Below are 12,795 nucleotides of genomic sequence, written 5' to 3'. Positions count from 1 at the left end.
TTGAGACGACTAAGGCATAGGTCCAAATATTTGATGGCTTCTTTGAAAATTATCTATGGATCCTTAATTAGCCTATATCTCTTGGATGAAGCTCCTTCGGCATTTGGTCTTGGCCAGAACCCAATCCTTCGACTATTACGTAAACTCATTTGATCGAACCTTGGGGTCAACACATTGCTTCCCTCTCGATCAATTAAGGAATCATCTCATATAGCTCCTTCTCAATGGAATAAGCAATACTTGATTTTGTCTCACTGTGGTATCGAAGATAGATCTTGGAACCACTCTTGCACTGATCGATCGACAATGAGCGAGAGAAGAAGGAACCACTCTTGCACTGATTGATCGACAATGAGCGATAGAAGCGATCGCTTCTTTTCTTTTGTCTAATCGATTGATCGATGAGGATCGATCTTCCTTAGTCCGTTTATTTCTTCACTTTTTTTCTTTTTTTGATACGAGGAATTCAACCATAATATACTATTTTTACCTTATAGATAGTTCTTGATAAATAGATGGTAACCTCTTGATGACCAACCAGAAATAGGGCCATCGATGAAGGCCTACCAGATGAGGACTGAAGGATGGGGGGGGGGGGCAGCAAATTAATTGCAAAATAAAGTTGTATAAAGGCAGCATCAGCAAATTAACAATTTCCCTAATGAAAGACAAGAAAGTAAACTACAGAATTGCAATTGGTAACAACTGCAGCAGCAATGCAGATAGATTGGATTAAAGAACAAGGAGAAAATCCCATTTTAATGTATTGGAGCAGAATGCTTGCTTGTGTTGCAATAAAATTCTATGAAAGCTGTAAGCAGGCTGCATACATATGTAATACAGTTCTGTGCTATTATAGTTCTCTGCTAGCCTGGATCTTTTATTGGAAGCAACAGGGTAACATTGGTCTCGAGGAATGAATCTGAAGATAAGTACTCTCCAAAAACTGAAGGACAACCATGAACTTCTTATATGACTACAAAGCAGTGAAATGTTCAGTATAAACACCTTGAGCCACTGCAATTTTGTCATACAATGTCGACTTAAGAGGAGATGATGGACATCAGCAGCTGGCAAAGCCTAATCAATGTTGCTCGTGAAAAGATCTCGTCAAATTGATCATGTGCCTAGACGGTCTTGCAATTCTTGCATTTCGGCCACTGCTGGTACACATTGCCGTTCCTATTGAAGAATGTGACATGAGTCAAAAAAAGAAAACAATCGACTCATCAGCAAAGTAGGGGGAAATGCTGGCACCCAAGTATGAAAAGGGATTATCTAATATTTTAAAAGATTGATTCAAGTAAGAACTCATGATTTTTTGGAATAGATCCTATCAGTACAAGGACAAGGACAAAATGATTCAATTAAACAATTAAGTAAGAAAATCAATAATAAGCATGATAATCATTACACAATATATGATGAATGTTACAATGATATTCTAAGTATGTATACTGAAAGAATTCAGTGTTCAAGATTCCCTATTGAAAACATATTGGTTAAGAGCAAGATTCACCATATAATAAAGTACCTTTAATTACAAATTAATGGTAGATTGAATAAATACAACGAATAGGAGTATCCAGATTTTATGCTATTGCCATTTTGACCATTGAATACCATGCTTTGGAGACCAAAACTCAGGTGTTGGGGTCAACCGGGATGCAGGTACAAATGAATGTCATGCTCTTATAAGGAAGAAGATGAAAGTTGAAAAAGTAGACAAAATGTATGACGGAATAAAAGCTACATTCCAGGTTTAGCATAGTGGATATGTAATTCCTACTTCTACACCCAGTGGCCAGCTTGAAAATCAATAAAAAATACTCTTTGCGCATTGCAAGCGAGATCAATAACGTCAAATAACAATGCAGGACTACCTTTGTCTCTTTATAAGTACAAGGAGCAAAAAATAGCATTTACTATGTTGACATTAAATATGTGATATAACCAGGAATTTGTTTCTAGTTGCCGTTACTATCAAGAAAAAAAGCTCCTAGTACTTTAAAGGACACGGTACTTGCATGTTCATCCCTCTTATGTAGACATTTCTTGGAACTTTCCCTTATATAGAGTAACACTAGCAGGCTTACAACCTAATCAAGGAAAGATTGGTCTCATTAGATCTTGGCTCATTTTCAGGCTGGCTTAAGTAGTTACACTTGAAACATGTTTCAAAGAAGTTCTACAATTCTCCCTGTTTTCTGAATGAGGTGAACAAAGAGTTCCTTTTCAACCTATTTAAACCCACTAACCTCATAAAGTGAGAAATCGGCAGCTTGCACAGGAGAGAGATTGGACCCCATTCTCCCCATAGTGGAGATCCTTGATCTACCATCCAAGTTTCAAGTTTTGTTAGTTAATTAGAGGAGTTGATTTAAGGTCATCACTTCAACACAAAACTAACCGAATTCGACTTTAATCACAGGGATAATAAACAAATTTTATTCTGGAGTTCCTTTGTCTTGCAATTTTGTTAAATATGCTTTCAAGTAATTGATGAATATTCAAGAAGCATTTTTTGCAGGAGTGACAGGGGTTGCACAGGAAAAATAAAAAGAAAAATACTTAAAATTAGTTCATCCAAAATAAAAAAGCCTCTGCCAGGACAGAAATTTAAATACCTATAGCATCTAAGGTGGTTATCAAGGCATTAACTAACAAACCCCTACAAACCATAAACCTCATATTCTCAATCATAAAGCTTCTAAAATTGACAGGTAACATGTTAATAAAGAGTGTCTGATGCAGTCACATATATAGATCTTTGGAACCCTTACCCCGATATTCCACAACTTGGCTGAGAATGTCAAAGGCATGAAACTATTGAAAGTAAAACTTTGAGCGCTGTGCCAAAGCAACTGTTGAAACCGAACCTTGATTATTATATTTGCACTGATGTGATCCTCAATTTGGAAAAAGGATATGTTCAGGTCATCATGTTTGAGAATATGGAAATTAGAAAGGATGATGAACCTTTATGTATGCCTACACAAAGTGTGTCAATCACAGCTAAATATATCCGCAAGCACTCAGCAGCCTAAGATCTCATTGCCATACAGTAGTAAAATTGAGTACCTGACATTGCAAACGATAAGTGCTAAAGAGCTATGAAATAAGAATATTTGAGCATGGTGGCATTATCCTCCTGAAAACATAACTAGGAACTCTACTCCTCTCAGGCAGCAACCTATATGTTAAACTAAGAGAAGTTCCACTACAATGCTAATATTATGAATTCCATCAAATGACTGACTAAGGAATTAAATTGGTGCAAATATAACCATAACAAAGGGCATCGAAGAATCAAATCGAACTCGTACCTTGCTAGCATTTCTCCTCCACCAGCAGTGATACAGTTCAACCTCTAGCGGGCTTCTGCAGCACGGCCGAGAGGTAGACCTGTGTCTTCGCCGTGTTCCTCGCATCAGCCTTCTCTCCCACCACCCATTTCAATTTCTTGTACCCAAATCTCTCTATAAGCTTGGTGACAATGCGCTTCCTTTCATCATCAGTGCAGAGGTAGTTGTCAAGCCATAGCAGACCCCCGGCCCTGAGAACCCGATCGATGTCAAACATCAGGAACTCCAGTGTCTCGGTGCGGCTGGCCTGCCCCAGTGCTGGAGCGCCACCCTCGTCGAGGGCGTTCAACGTGTGCACCAGATCGAACACTGAGTCATAGAATGGAAATCTCTGCGTCGGCGAGAGGAGCAACGGAAAGAGGCCGCGAGCTGCTACGAACTCATTCATCGGCTTGCCCCCTATTTCCAGGGTGGACGTGACGACCGTGACGTTCCTCTCGGCCATCCTGGCCGCAAAATTCCCAGCTCCGCCTCCGATGTCGAAGCCGATCCGGATCCCACCACTGCCGAGGGCCAGGACATCGTCGATCGAGAAATCGTTTTTCCCCCCTGGCGTGATCCACATTTGCTTGTCGAGGCCGTACATGCCGGCACCCGGGTTCTTGACGCCGGGGCTCCAGAGAGACCGGGGAAAGGGGAGGCGAGGAGCGGCGGTAGCAGCGGGAGCGGTGGGGCGGGATAGGCAGCGGCGGCGGGGGAGGGGTTCGCAGGCCTTGGCGATGAGCTTCTGGGGCAGGGAAGGGTCGTCGGCGGGACAAAGGGCGGCGGGCTTGTAGGACATGTAGCGGGCGAGGAGGTCGGCAGCGGGGGACCGGGAGCAGGAGTGGGCGACGGAGGCGACCATCTCCGTGATTCCGGAGCGGGCGTCGCGGCCGAGGGGGAGGCGGTGGTGGGCAAGGAAGAGCCTGAGTTCCGGTGGGAGGGAGGGCTTGGCGGGGTCGAGGGTGTCGTACCCGGCGAGCTCGCGCTCGATCTGGTGAAGGCGGCGCTCCGAGGCCTCGATCTCGCGGACAATGAGGGCGACGTGCTCGGAGATGACGGAGAGGTTGCGGTGGCCTCCGCCCACGCCGGCGCCTGGGTGGGGGACGGTGGACGGAGCGGATGAGAAGGACGGGGACGGCGCGGCAGTGAATGCGTAGAGAGCGAAGAGGTTGGTGGTGATGACGGACGCAAGCATGAGGAGGTGTACGGCCGAGGAGCAGAGGGTGGCTCGCCGGAAGCGCGCGGTGCCATCGCCGATCTTGAGGGAGACGGAGCCCATAGCTGCAACTGGCAGCAGAGTGAGTGAGCTCTTTCGGCTGGTGCCGCTGCTCTCTCTCTCTCTCTCTCTCTCTCGTGTCTTCGAAACAGAGAGAGTAGACGCTAAGACTGGCTCTACCTTAGCCGCGGTTTCAGAGGGAGGAGGAGATCGTTGTCGGTCTCCTCGTCGCCCTCTCCTCTCGAAAAGCGTCGTCACAGGTTGACAATTGTAACAGAGAACCCGCTACGGACACCCTGGAAGCTACCCATAAGCATTACTCTGGTAATCACAACACGTAGGAAGACTTCGACGGTCCTGATCACCTACACGGATCTCTTCGTTACTTATGGGTACGAGAAGCATTTCCATATGACGCAAGCAGCAAAAACGTCTTCTGTCACAAGCTACCCGAAATGTAATTGGTCCAGGATCGGGACCCACCAGTAGAAGCGCATGCCTGCGTGGATTAGATCCGGAGGGCATGAAACAAACAAGCCAGCGCAGTGGGTATGTTGGGGGTACAAACGAGACTGGTTGTGGTGGGCGTAAACGAGAAAAGAAGATGACGCACCGAGGCGAGAGCTGTCGTCCACCGAGTCGCGACGCGGAGTTATCCGTCGAGTGGGGGTTCACATGCCGCCGTCACGTGCCACGCTGAACAATGAGCTCAGATTGAACGACCGTGCCACGTAGACCGAAGAGTCGAGTTCGATCATTTTCTGTTATGGGAATCATCCATTTGGAGGGCAGTTCGAACCGGTTTTTACCCAACTGTTTAGGTCCAACCGTAATTAATCAAAATTTTATTTGATTCTGATTAAATTAAAGTAAGATAGGTTTGAATCAGAATCGATTTAGATTTATCTAATTAAACCACTTCCAAACAAATTAATCTGATTAGATTAATCGATTAATTAATTTATAATTTTAAATTATATATATATATATATATATGTATTTTTAAATAAGGTTTAGGATTGGCTGAAGAAAGAAGAAAAATATATTAGATAACATGTGGAGATGGCGGGACGAAGGAAGATATGAGACTGCGATTGCTTGCGCGCCAAAGGGAGGGAAGGAGGGAGGAAGGAAGAGGAGGAGAGAGTGGTTTGAGGCTCCAAATCACGGACACTAGCACATGACGAACTCGACTCGCAGTGTTTCTTTTAGTCCGGGATTTGGCCTGTCGTTTGCTGAGCACCAGAGCACAATAATTTAGGCGACATGGCTCCCTCTCTACTGTGGACGTTGAAGTCTCACCTGTTCCAAGCCTTCGTCCTCGACAAGCTCCGTGAGCGTGATAAGCAGAACAGATCCAGCGAAGCCTAAGCAAAAAAGCTTTACCGTAGTTCTACTCGACCTCGTCGAAGCTACCTAAATTGTTGTCCGTGCGTTCAAGACGGAAGCAATTGAGATGAAGAACTATGGAATAGAAGAATCAATATCGAAGTTGTCATCGCAGTTAGAGAATGTTCTCTGTATTCGAATGGTTATCGGGAATATAAGACCTAAATTGCTTTTAGGGTTCACCTTTTATACATGCGTGCCAATAGGTTATCTTTCTGATTCTAGAAAATCGATTTTAGGTTTGTAAAATTAGATTCGAAATCGTCGAACTATCGATCCGATTTGGTTTCGGCAATGGATCGAAATGAATTGATTTGAATCGAATCGGGATAATCCTATCGGCGAAAACACCGTCAAACATTGACCTAATTCGATTTTAATTTTGATCTGATTTGGGGGGATAACGCTACTAGCGAAGACACCGTCAAACTGAATTGCGACCAGCAACCGCTGCTTGTTAGTAGTCTTCGCCAAAAGTAGTGACGGTGAACACCAACTCTCCGTTGCCCGTTCTTCTGCCCCAGTGCATGGGTAAAGCAGGAAACATCCAGCAGCGGAGGCGACGCTCGTTCCAGGGCCAACCATTCCGGCAAACGCAGCATGCGACGCCTCGCCTCGCCTCCCTCCCTCGCCCAAAGTAAGTAATACCAAGGTAAGAAAGAGCAGCACGCAGGTCATGTCAGAAGCCATGGAGACGGACGGACGGACAGACAGACAGATGGGAGGCGAAGTGTGTGGGAGGGAGTCGCTGCACGTGGGTGAGGAATCATCGGTGATTCCGCAGCACTAGTCGTCTCGGTCGATCCCACGCATCTTCCCATCTCCATCCTGCTTTTTTCTTCCTTACAGCCGAAAGGGGTCAGCTGGGATCGACCCTTCCATCGGCAGGAATGGCGTAACTACTGGCGTAAGCATGAAAGCTCCACCTTTTCGTGTGGAATCCGTGCTGGATCCTCTCTTGCATCAGCTTTTTCAAGTCGATGGTTTCGATTTCGATTCGAATTATTAATTTTGATTCGATTTGATTCAAACTTAACCGTCCGTGGAAGTAACCCGTCACCTTCACCAACGCACACTTGACAATGTCGAGAGCTGACAAAAGCTATCTGAACGACAGCTTAGTCGATATCAGTTACCATCAAGCTGCAGGAAGATTTACTCGCAAACTTCTTCGTAATGCATCGGTTATCACTGTCCGGCTTATCTATGATAGATACGTATGCCTCTAATCTCTCTCCGGCCATGGGGAGTTTCTCCCTATAAGACCCTGTCTCTCCCACTCTTCATCCCTCCCCTCCAGTACCACAGCAGGCGAGAGGAAGAGAGGGAGGAAGCGATGGGGAGGTGCAGCAGGGTGAGGCACGTGGTATGGCTGCGGCAGATTCTGCGGCGGTGGAGGGTGACGGCGGCGGCGGCGGCGATGACGTCGTCGAGGAGGAGGAGCGGGTGGGCGGCGCCGTCGGACGTGCCGTTAGGGCACGTGGCGGTGTGCGTGGGGAGCAGCTCGCGGCGGTTCGTCGTGCGGGTGACCCACCTCAACCACCCCGTGTTCCGGCAGCTGCTCCGCCAGGCCGAGGAGGAGTACGGCTTCCCGTCCCGCTCCGGCCCGATCGCCCTCCCCTGCGACGAGTCCCTCTTCGAGGACGTCCTCTGCCTCATCTCCTTCTCTTCTTCTTCTTCTTCTTCTTCTTCTTCCTCCTCCTCGAGATTCGCCAACGGCAACCTGGAGGACTGTGACTTCAACAACATCTGTTGATTTGATGGATCGGAGAAGAAACGCTTCGCATCTTCATCAACTTTTCTTCACGGATCCTTATTGCTGGCATTTCTTCTTCTTTGTATGTCACCATTAGTATCTAATTCTCTGGATTCTTGGATCAATGAGAGACGGGCAGCTCAACCGTGCCACCCGTTGAATCGGATCACTCGCACAGCGTAGAGTCATGACATGTTCTTTCAACTCTACTCGAAGCTCACCAGTGTTCTGCATTTTGTATTCTACGGCTCTCTCTCTCGTAAATATTATTGTTGTTATTATTATTAGCAATATTTCTTTTATTCTGCTTGATGATTAGTGCGATAAGCTTCTTTACTTCGTTTTGATTCTATATAGCTGAGGAGGACAAAAGAGTCTCAGAGGGGGGTGGGGATGAGTCCACAACTAATGGTTAGTGTTTGACTGGATAATCCTTTTCACTATCTCCTAGTCAATTTATGTGATAGATATTATAACAGTATTCCATATGTTCATAAAAAAAATTCTTCAAATTTTCTTTTGGGTTTTTTTTTAAGAATGTATCCCAAATTTTTATTTTTAAAGATGATATCCAATTTCATGTAATTTTGTAAATGCCCTTTATCGTCTCCACCCGTTGTCATCATCATCGTCCTCACAAGCCATATGAGGTCTCTCGTTGCCTTTGCCCCATGTACGAAGGTCTTATTGTCTCATTACCATTCTTGTAGACCCTCACGAGATCTATTTTCATAATCCTCGCCACCTCTACCCTATCGCATTCACATGGTCACATTCACCTCGTCTTCTTTTCTTCTATTCTTTAGGGCACAAGTGTAAAACAAGCATTAGAAGCAAGAGGTAGATGGTGAGATACGGATATAAGGCTTCTCTTCATCGTCCTCGTCACCTTTGCTCGATCACCTTCGCATGTCCACTTCTACCTTGCCTTCTTATCTTCTCTTCTTGAGTGCACAAGCATGGAGCGAGTATTAGAAGTAGGAGGTGGATGACGGAACAAAGGTGTTCAAGGAGGTGCTAGACGATAATATCTTGGGGGCGTAGATGATAGTGAGGATGACGAGACCTACACAAGCAAGACGTATGTGATAATGATGACAACGAAAGATCCTAAGAAACAATGAGAATGACGACGATACCTCGATGGTGAGGACAACAATGAGCGGCCGCAAAGCTCGTAAAGATAATGAGTATTTTTTTGAAAATTGAGACTCCAAATAAAAGCTCATAAAATGATGTTTTTATTTTTTGGACAGATCATCCAAAAGCTAATTCCTATATGATTGGTCCCACGTAAAATATTTAATATTATACAATCATCCAACCAAAACATGTACTATGATATCAAAATATTTAATTAATAGATTTTTTCACTAATTAGCTTACAGATTTAGTTTCACGTGTTAGTCAAAGTTTAACATATATTATATGCGTCCTTAACAACTTAAAACTTTTAAGATTCCCAATCACCCTCAAACAAAATAATAGAAAGAACAAGAACTAAAAGGAGCATGGAACTGTGGTTGTCAACTAAAGAATAGGAAAAATGAAGCTAATGAATTGAACTGATATGAACAGATACTCGCGTGAAACAGCAGTGAAGAAATTAATGCAGCTAAAGTACAAGCTTGAAAGTCTTCTAATTGTTCAAGTGTAACAAACAGCATTGGAGCAAAACCATAACCACAAAAAGAATTATAACACAGTAATACAGAGCACTGACCCAAAAAGCCTTCAAGGTTGGAACCAAGTTCATAAGGTTTGGACCAAATCACTTGTATCAGCATCGAGTTCAAGATCAAGCAAGCCAAATATAGACATCCATTCACAAATTCCAGTTTGCTACATTGTCAATCAAGTTTAAAGATGAGTTTTGATTCAAATCTCGGGCATATTATTTTTCTCTTGCCAACAAGGAGAATTCGAAATGGATCATAGTGGCTTCTCATAAGAGTTCTGATCCCTAAATTCCGAAATCTTGCTTCGGATCATCTCGGCCACATGAGGCTGCACAAACATGTGTGTATTGTCAAGCACGTGTAGGATGAACCTCTGTGAAGGAGGAAGTGAAGCATTGAAGCTAATGATGAATTGTGTCATGGGTACATCACTGGCAAGCAAAAGTTACCAATGAGTAACACAAATTCGATGCTAGAAAAGTCCATATATACTGTCTGAACAATGACATAAAATGGACAATATGAAACTTGGAAGTTACCAGGAAATCAGGAGGCCCTTCATCGCATTAACCATCTTGTATTAGTATTCAAAAGCAATAACTTGCACACAAGGAAGTGTAGACAATCGCGCTTGAAAAAATTATGGGGTAGGATAATTCGACCGAGATAGAGTAATCTGCACAAAGGAAAGAAAATGTCAAAAGACAAGATAATAACATGCTGTAAATTAAGTGCAAGAAGAGCAACTTATGCTTCTATATGTCTGGACAGATAAATTACATGCCAATTCCCATTAAAAAAAGCTTGTTGTCAATTAAGTGGAAAAAGTGCAGCTTAAGTTTTTAAACATCTGCATGCAAAAATGGACATGCTCGAGAGGGAGCAATGCTGGTGCTGCCTTGTGCAGGCAACAATTTCTGTCATGAAAGTTCTAAATATAGACAACTTAATTTTTCTTGTCACTAAGTTGTACCTTCCTCACAATGAAAAAAAAAGTACATTCTAATGCAAAACAGAAATCAAGGAAGCATGACCCGACAAGCACCAGTAAAACAGAAGACAATAAGAAAGAGCGGCCACCTCGATTACCGTGTTGCATAACACAAGAGGAGAGTTGAATTCAGGTGTATCTGAGAATCATGTTCTCAAGAAGAAATGTAAAAGACACACAGGCAAGTCGACGGACTAATCAATTTTGTAAATAATAATCATGATATACTGTAGAGTTGAGACTTGAGACTATTACACAAATGTTCTTTCTACGATTAGCAAATAACTTTGATATCTTGTGCTACTTTGTTAACATAAACATGATTTTATGACGGTGCCATTCGGTGTTAAACATTTGAATAAATCGGTGTGTTTTATCATGCGAAATAGGATAGTGCCAACTAACTAAACAGACCTTTTTCTACATCAAGAAAATGTTTCATGTATAACAAACGGAATATAACATCTATAACTTGCCGATACCTGGAAAGAAAAAGAAAAAAAAAATCTTTTTGCTAAAACCACAGACAAAGAGTCATTCTTTGGATAAGGAACAAATGATAATATCAATTATTTTCCTGTGCACATAATGAAAGAACTGAAGTAACTGCTCTCAAAGTTCATGATGTTCCCTATCAGAACATCAAACTTAGCTTAACTTCTAAGTTTTCTTGGAAACTCCTCAAGGAAATAAATGCCCTTTGATGTCATTATAGCCATGCCTTGACAAGAAGAATCTCATAAACAAGAAGAATGTTGTAGTGAAATAGGGATGGGAGAAGTAAAAACATGAATAAGAGAATAGACAAAGAATATGGTATATAAAAAATATGCTGAATCCACAACGGCAAAGTTCTATTCAAAATGACTGTCGATTCTTTGAAAAACCTTGAACTTTCACTGAGACCATTTTATATAAAATTAAGCAACGGTGAGCTAATTAATATCTTCCAATGCCAAAAGGATACCTCATTTATCAACAATGCATAAGGGATCAACAATAACAAAGTTCTAACTTTGGATCATTTTGACACCATTCGACAAGAAATAAGACTTGACAAAACATGTCAGGTTCTCATTGAATCCCACGACTGCTCTCTCCAACTCGTTCCTGTAATCAACTCTCAATTCATCTGAGTTGCTTTTCCTCGGGTTTTTGAAATCCAATTTGCTACTCTGTGGTCAAACCAGCACGAGTAATGGATGATGTAAAATGTAAGGAAAAGATACAGAGATACTAACAGCTTCCATCTGCAATAAAGTCCACTTCACTTTTCATCTTGGGAAAGAAAGAAGATCACAGAAATAAGATAAAACACTGAAAGCAATTAATCCCGATTTACCATTTACATCTTCATTGCATAACGCACAACCTCAGAAAGGAAAAGTTCAAGCCTCAAGACAAAAGGAACACAGTACTGTTTCCTTCATGACCAGAGATGGGAGGAGAGTGCAGAGAGGTGAAGAGGGGGGAGGAGACGAGAGAGTGTGGGAGAGAGGAGAAGACACGAGAAAGGAGACGGGAGGAGAAAGGAGAAAAGTACCGGCAAGAGGAGGCGGCTTCCAGCAGTGGCCGAGAGGAGGTGAATCGGCCGGCGACGTTGGCAGAGAATCTGCTAGGGCTCGCTCGTCTCGTAGCTTCCCGTGCACGCCGCCTCCGCTTTTGGTCTTTTATACGAACACGTTGAGTCGACGCGATAATCTCGAGCCGACTCGGACGGGTCGACCGCCTGTGCCGAGCCGACTCACAAGTTAACTGGCTAGGCTTGATCTGGACCATGAGAGCGCACGATCCTACGGCCCAGATCAAGCCTAGCTAGTTGACTTGCGGCACAGGCGGTCGACTCGTCCACGTCGGTTCGATGATTACACATATTTCACAAAATAATATAAAGACATAAAAATAGGTAAAAACTAACAATATGGGATGAAGAATAGTGCGACCACTTTCCCTTCTTCCGAGAGATGAACCAAATGGTTTCGAGAGAGAACACAAGCATGGATGGTGTATCTGTCCGCCTATTTTTATTTTGGAGAAAGAATTCAACTGCATTATAAACGAAAAACTCCTTCCTACTCCCCTCCTCAACGGTATATAAATATTTAGAAAAAAACTGTAGTTTTCAAAAATTCTCCATCTTAACTTTTAAAAATTTAAACAGAGTATCTATTTCGTGCATTAAAACATCGTTTTATCTCTATTTTTTGCCCTTTGCCAAAAACAACAATAGAGTTGAGGGTCATAAATCCTTAGTATTTTGTGCCTTCACACATGAGTTGACTTACGCACTTAACCATGCTTTTATCTCGAACAATTATCCATTACTCGTAGCGTTATTGGTCATCTTCACGAGTGGGCCCAGCCAAACTCTTTTCCCACCTATGATTGATAACCAACGATGTTTATGAGCGATTGCG

At 43.2% G+C, this 12,795-nt stretch overlaps 3 protein-coding genes across 5 annotated transcripts; 1 reads left to right on the top strand and 2 right to left on the bottom strand.

Moving 5' to 3' along the window:
* Positions 1-833: 833 nt before the first annotated feature.
* LOC135628501 (probable methyltransferase At1g29790) lies at positions 834-4,843 on the bottom strand. The gene is made up of 2 exons (XM_065135181.1): positions 3,327-4,843; positions 834-1,182 (listed from the first exon to the last, which is right to left on the bottom strand). Exon 1 carries the CDS (start codon positions 4,624-4,626, stop codon positions 3,364-3,366), a length of 1,263 nt encoding a protein of 420 aa, XP_064991253.1. The 5' UTR covers positions 4,627-4,843; the 3' UTR covers positions 834-1,182; positions 3,327-3,363.
* Positions 4,844-6,431: 1,588 nt separating this feature from the next.
* On the top strand, positions 6,432-8,026 carry LOC103983876 (protein SMALL AUXIN UP-REGULATED RNA 12-like). The gene has a single exon (XM_009401206.3). It carries the CDS (start codon positions 7,172-7,174, stop codon positions 7,706-7,708), a length of 537 nt encoding a protein of 178 aa, XP_009399481.2. The 5' UTR covers positions 6,432-7,171; the 3' UTR covers positions 7,709-8,026.
* Positions 8,027-9,499: 1,473 nt separating this feature from the next.
* On the bottom strand, positions 9,500-12,062 carry LOC103983883 (general transcription and DNA repair factor IIH subunit TFB5). Of its 3 annotated transcripts, XM_065135961.1 has the most exons (4): positions 11,922-12,033; positions 11,346-11,553; positions 9,927-10,063; positions 9,500-9,818 (listed from the first exon to the last, which is right to left on the bottom strand). In XM_065135961.1, exons 3-4 carry the CDS (start codon positions 9,959-9,961, stop codon positions 9,641-9,643), a joined length of 213 nt encoding a protein of 70 aa, XP_064992033.1. In that variant the 5' UTR covers positions 9,962-10,063; positions 11,346-11,553; positions 11,922-12,033; the 3' UTR covers positions 9,500-9,640. The 3 variants fall into 3 exon arrangements, with proteins under 3 accessions (XP_064992033.1, XP_009399492.2, XP_064992034.1); XM_009401217.3 differs by lacking the exon at positions 11,346-11,553 and having other exon boundaries at positions 11,922-12,062; XM_065135962.1 differs by lacking the exon at positions 11,922-12,033 and having other exon boundaries at positions 11,346-11,560.
* Positions 12,063-12,795: the final 733 nt, after the last annotated feature.

This window comes from Musa acuminata, chromosome BXJ3-1, assembly GCF_036884655.1.
Source record: "Musa acuminata AAA Group cultivar baxijiao chromosome BXJ3-1, Cavendish_Baxijiao_AAA, whole genome shotgun sequence".
Lineage (NCBI taxonomy): Eukaryota > Viridiplantae > Streptophyta > Magnoliopsida > Zingiberales > Musaceae > Musa > Musa acuminata.
This window is presented reverse-complemented; position numbering and strand designations above follow the sequence as displayed.

Excerpts from the sequence above, each read along its gene's own strand:
- LOC135628501 (XM_065135181.1), bottom strand. The coding sequence starts at position 4,626 with ATGGGCTCCGTCTCCCTCAAGATCGGCGATGGCACCGCGCGCTTCCGG.
- LOC103983883 (XM_009401217.3), bottom strand. The coding sequence starts at position 9,961 with ATGGTTAATGCGATGAAGGGCCTCCTGATTTCCTG. Across the intron at positions 9,819-9,926 it reads AAGGGCCTCCTGATTTCCTG|TGATGTACCCATGACACAAT; the intron begins GTAACTTCCAAG and ends TTTGCTTGCCAG.
- LOC103983876 (XM_009401206.3), top strand. The coding sequence starts at position 7,172 with ATGCCTCTAATCTCTCTCCGGCCATGGGGAGTTTCTCCCTATAAGACC.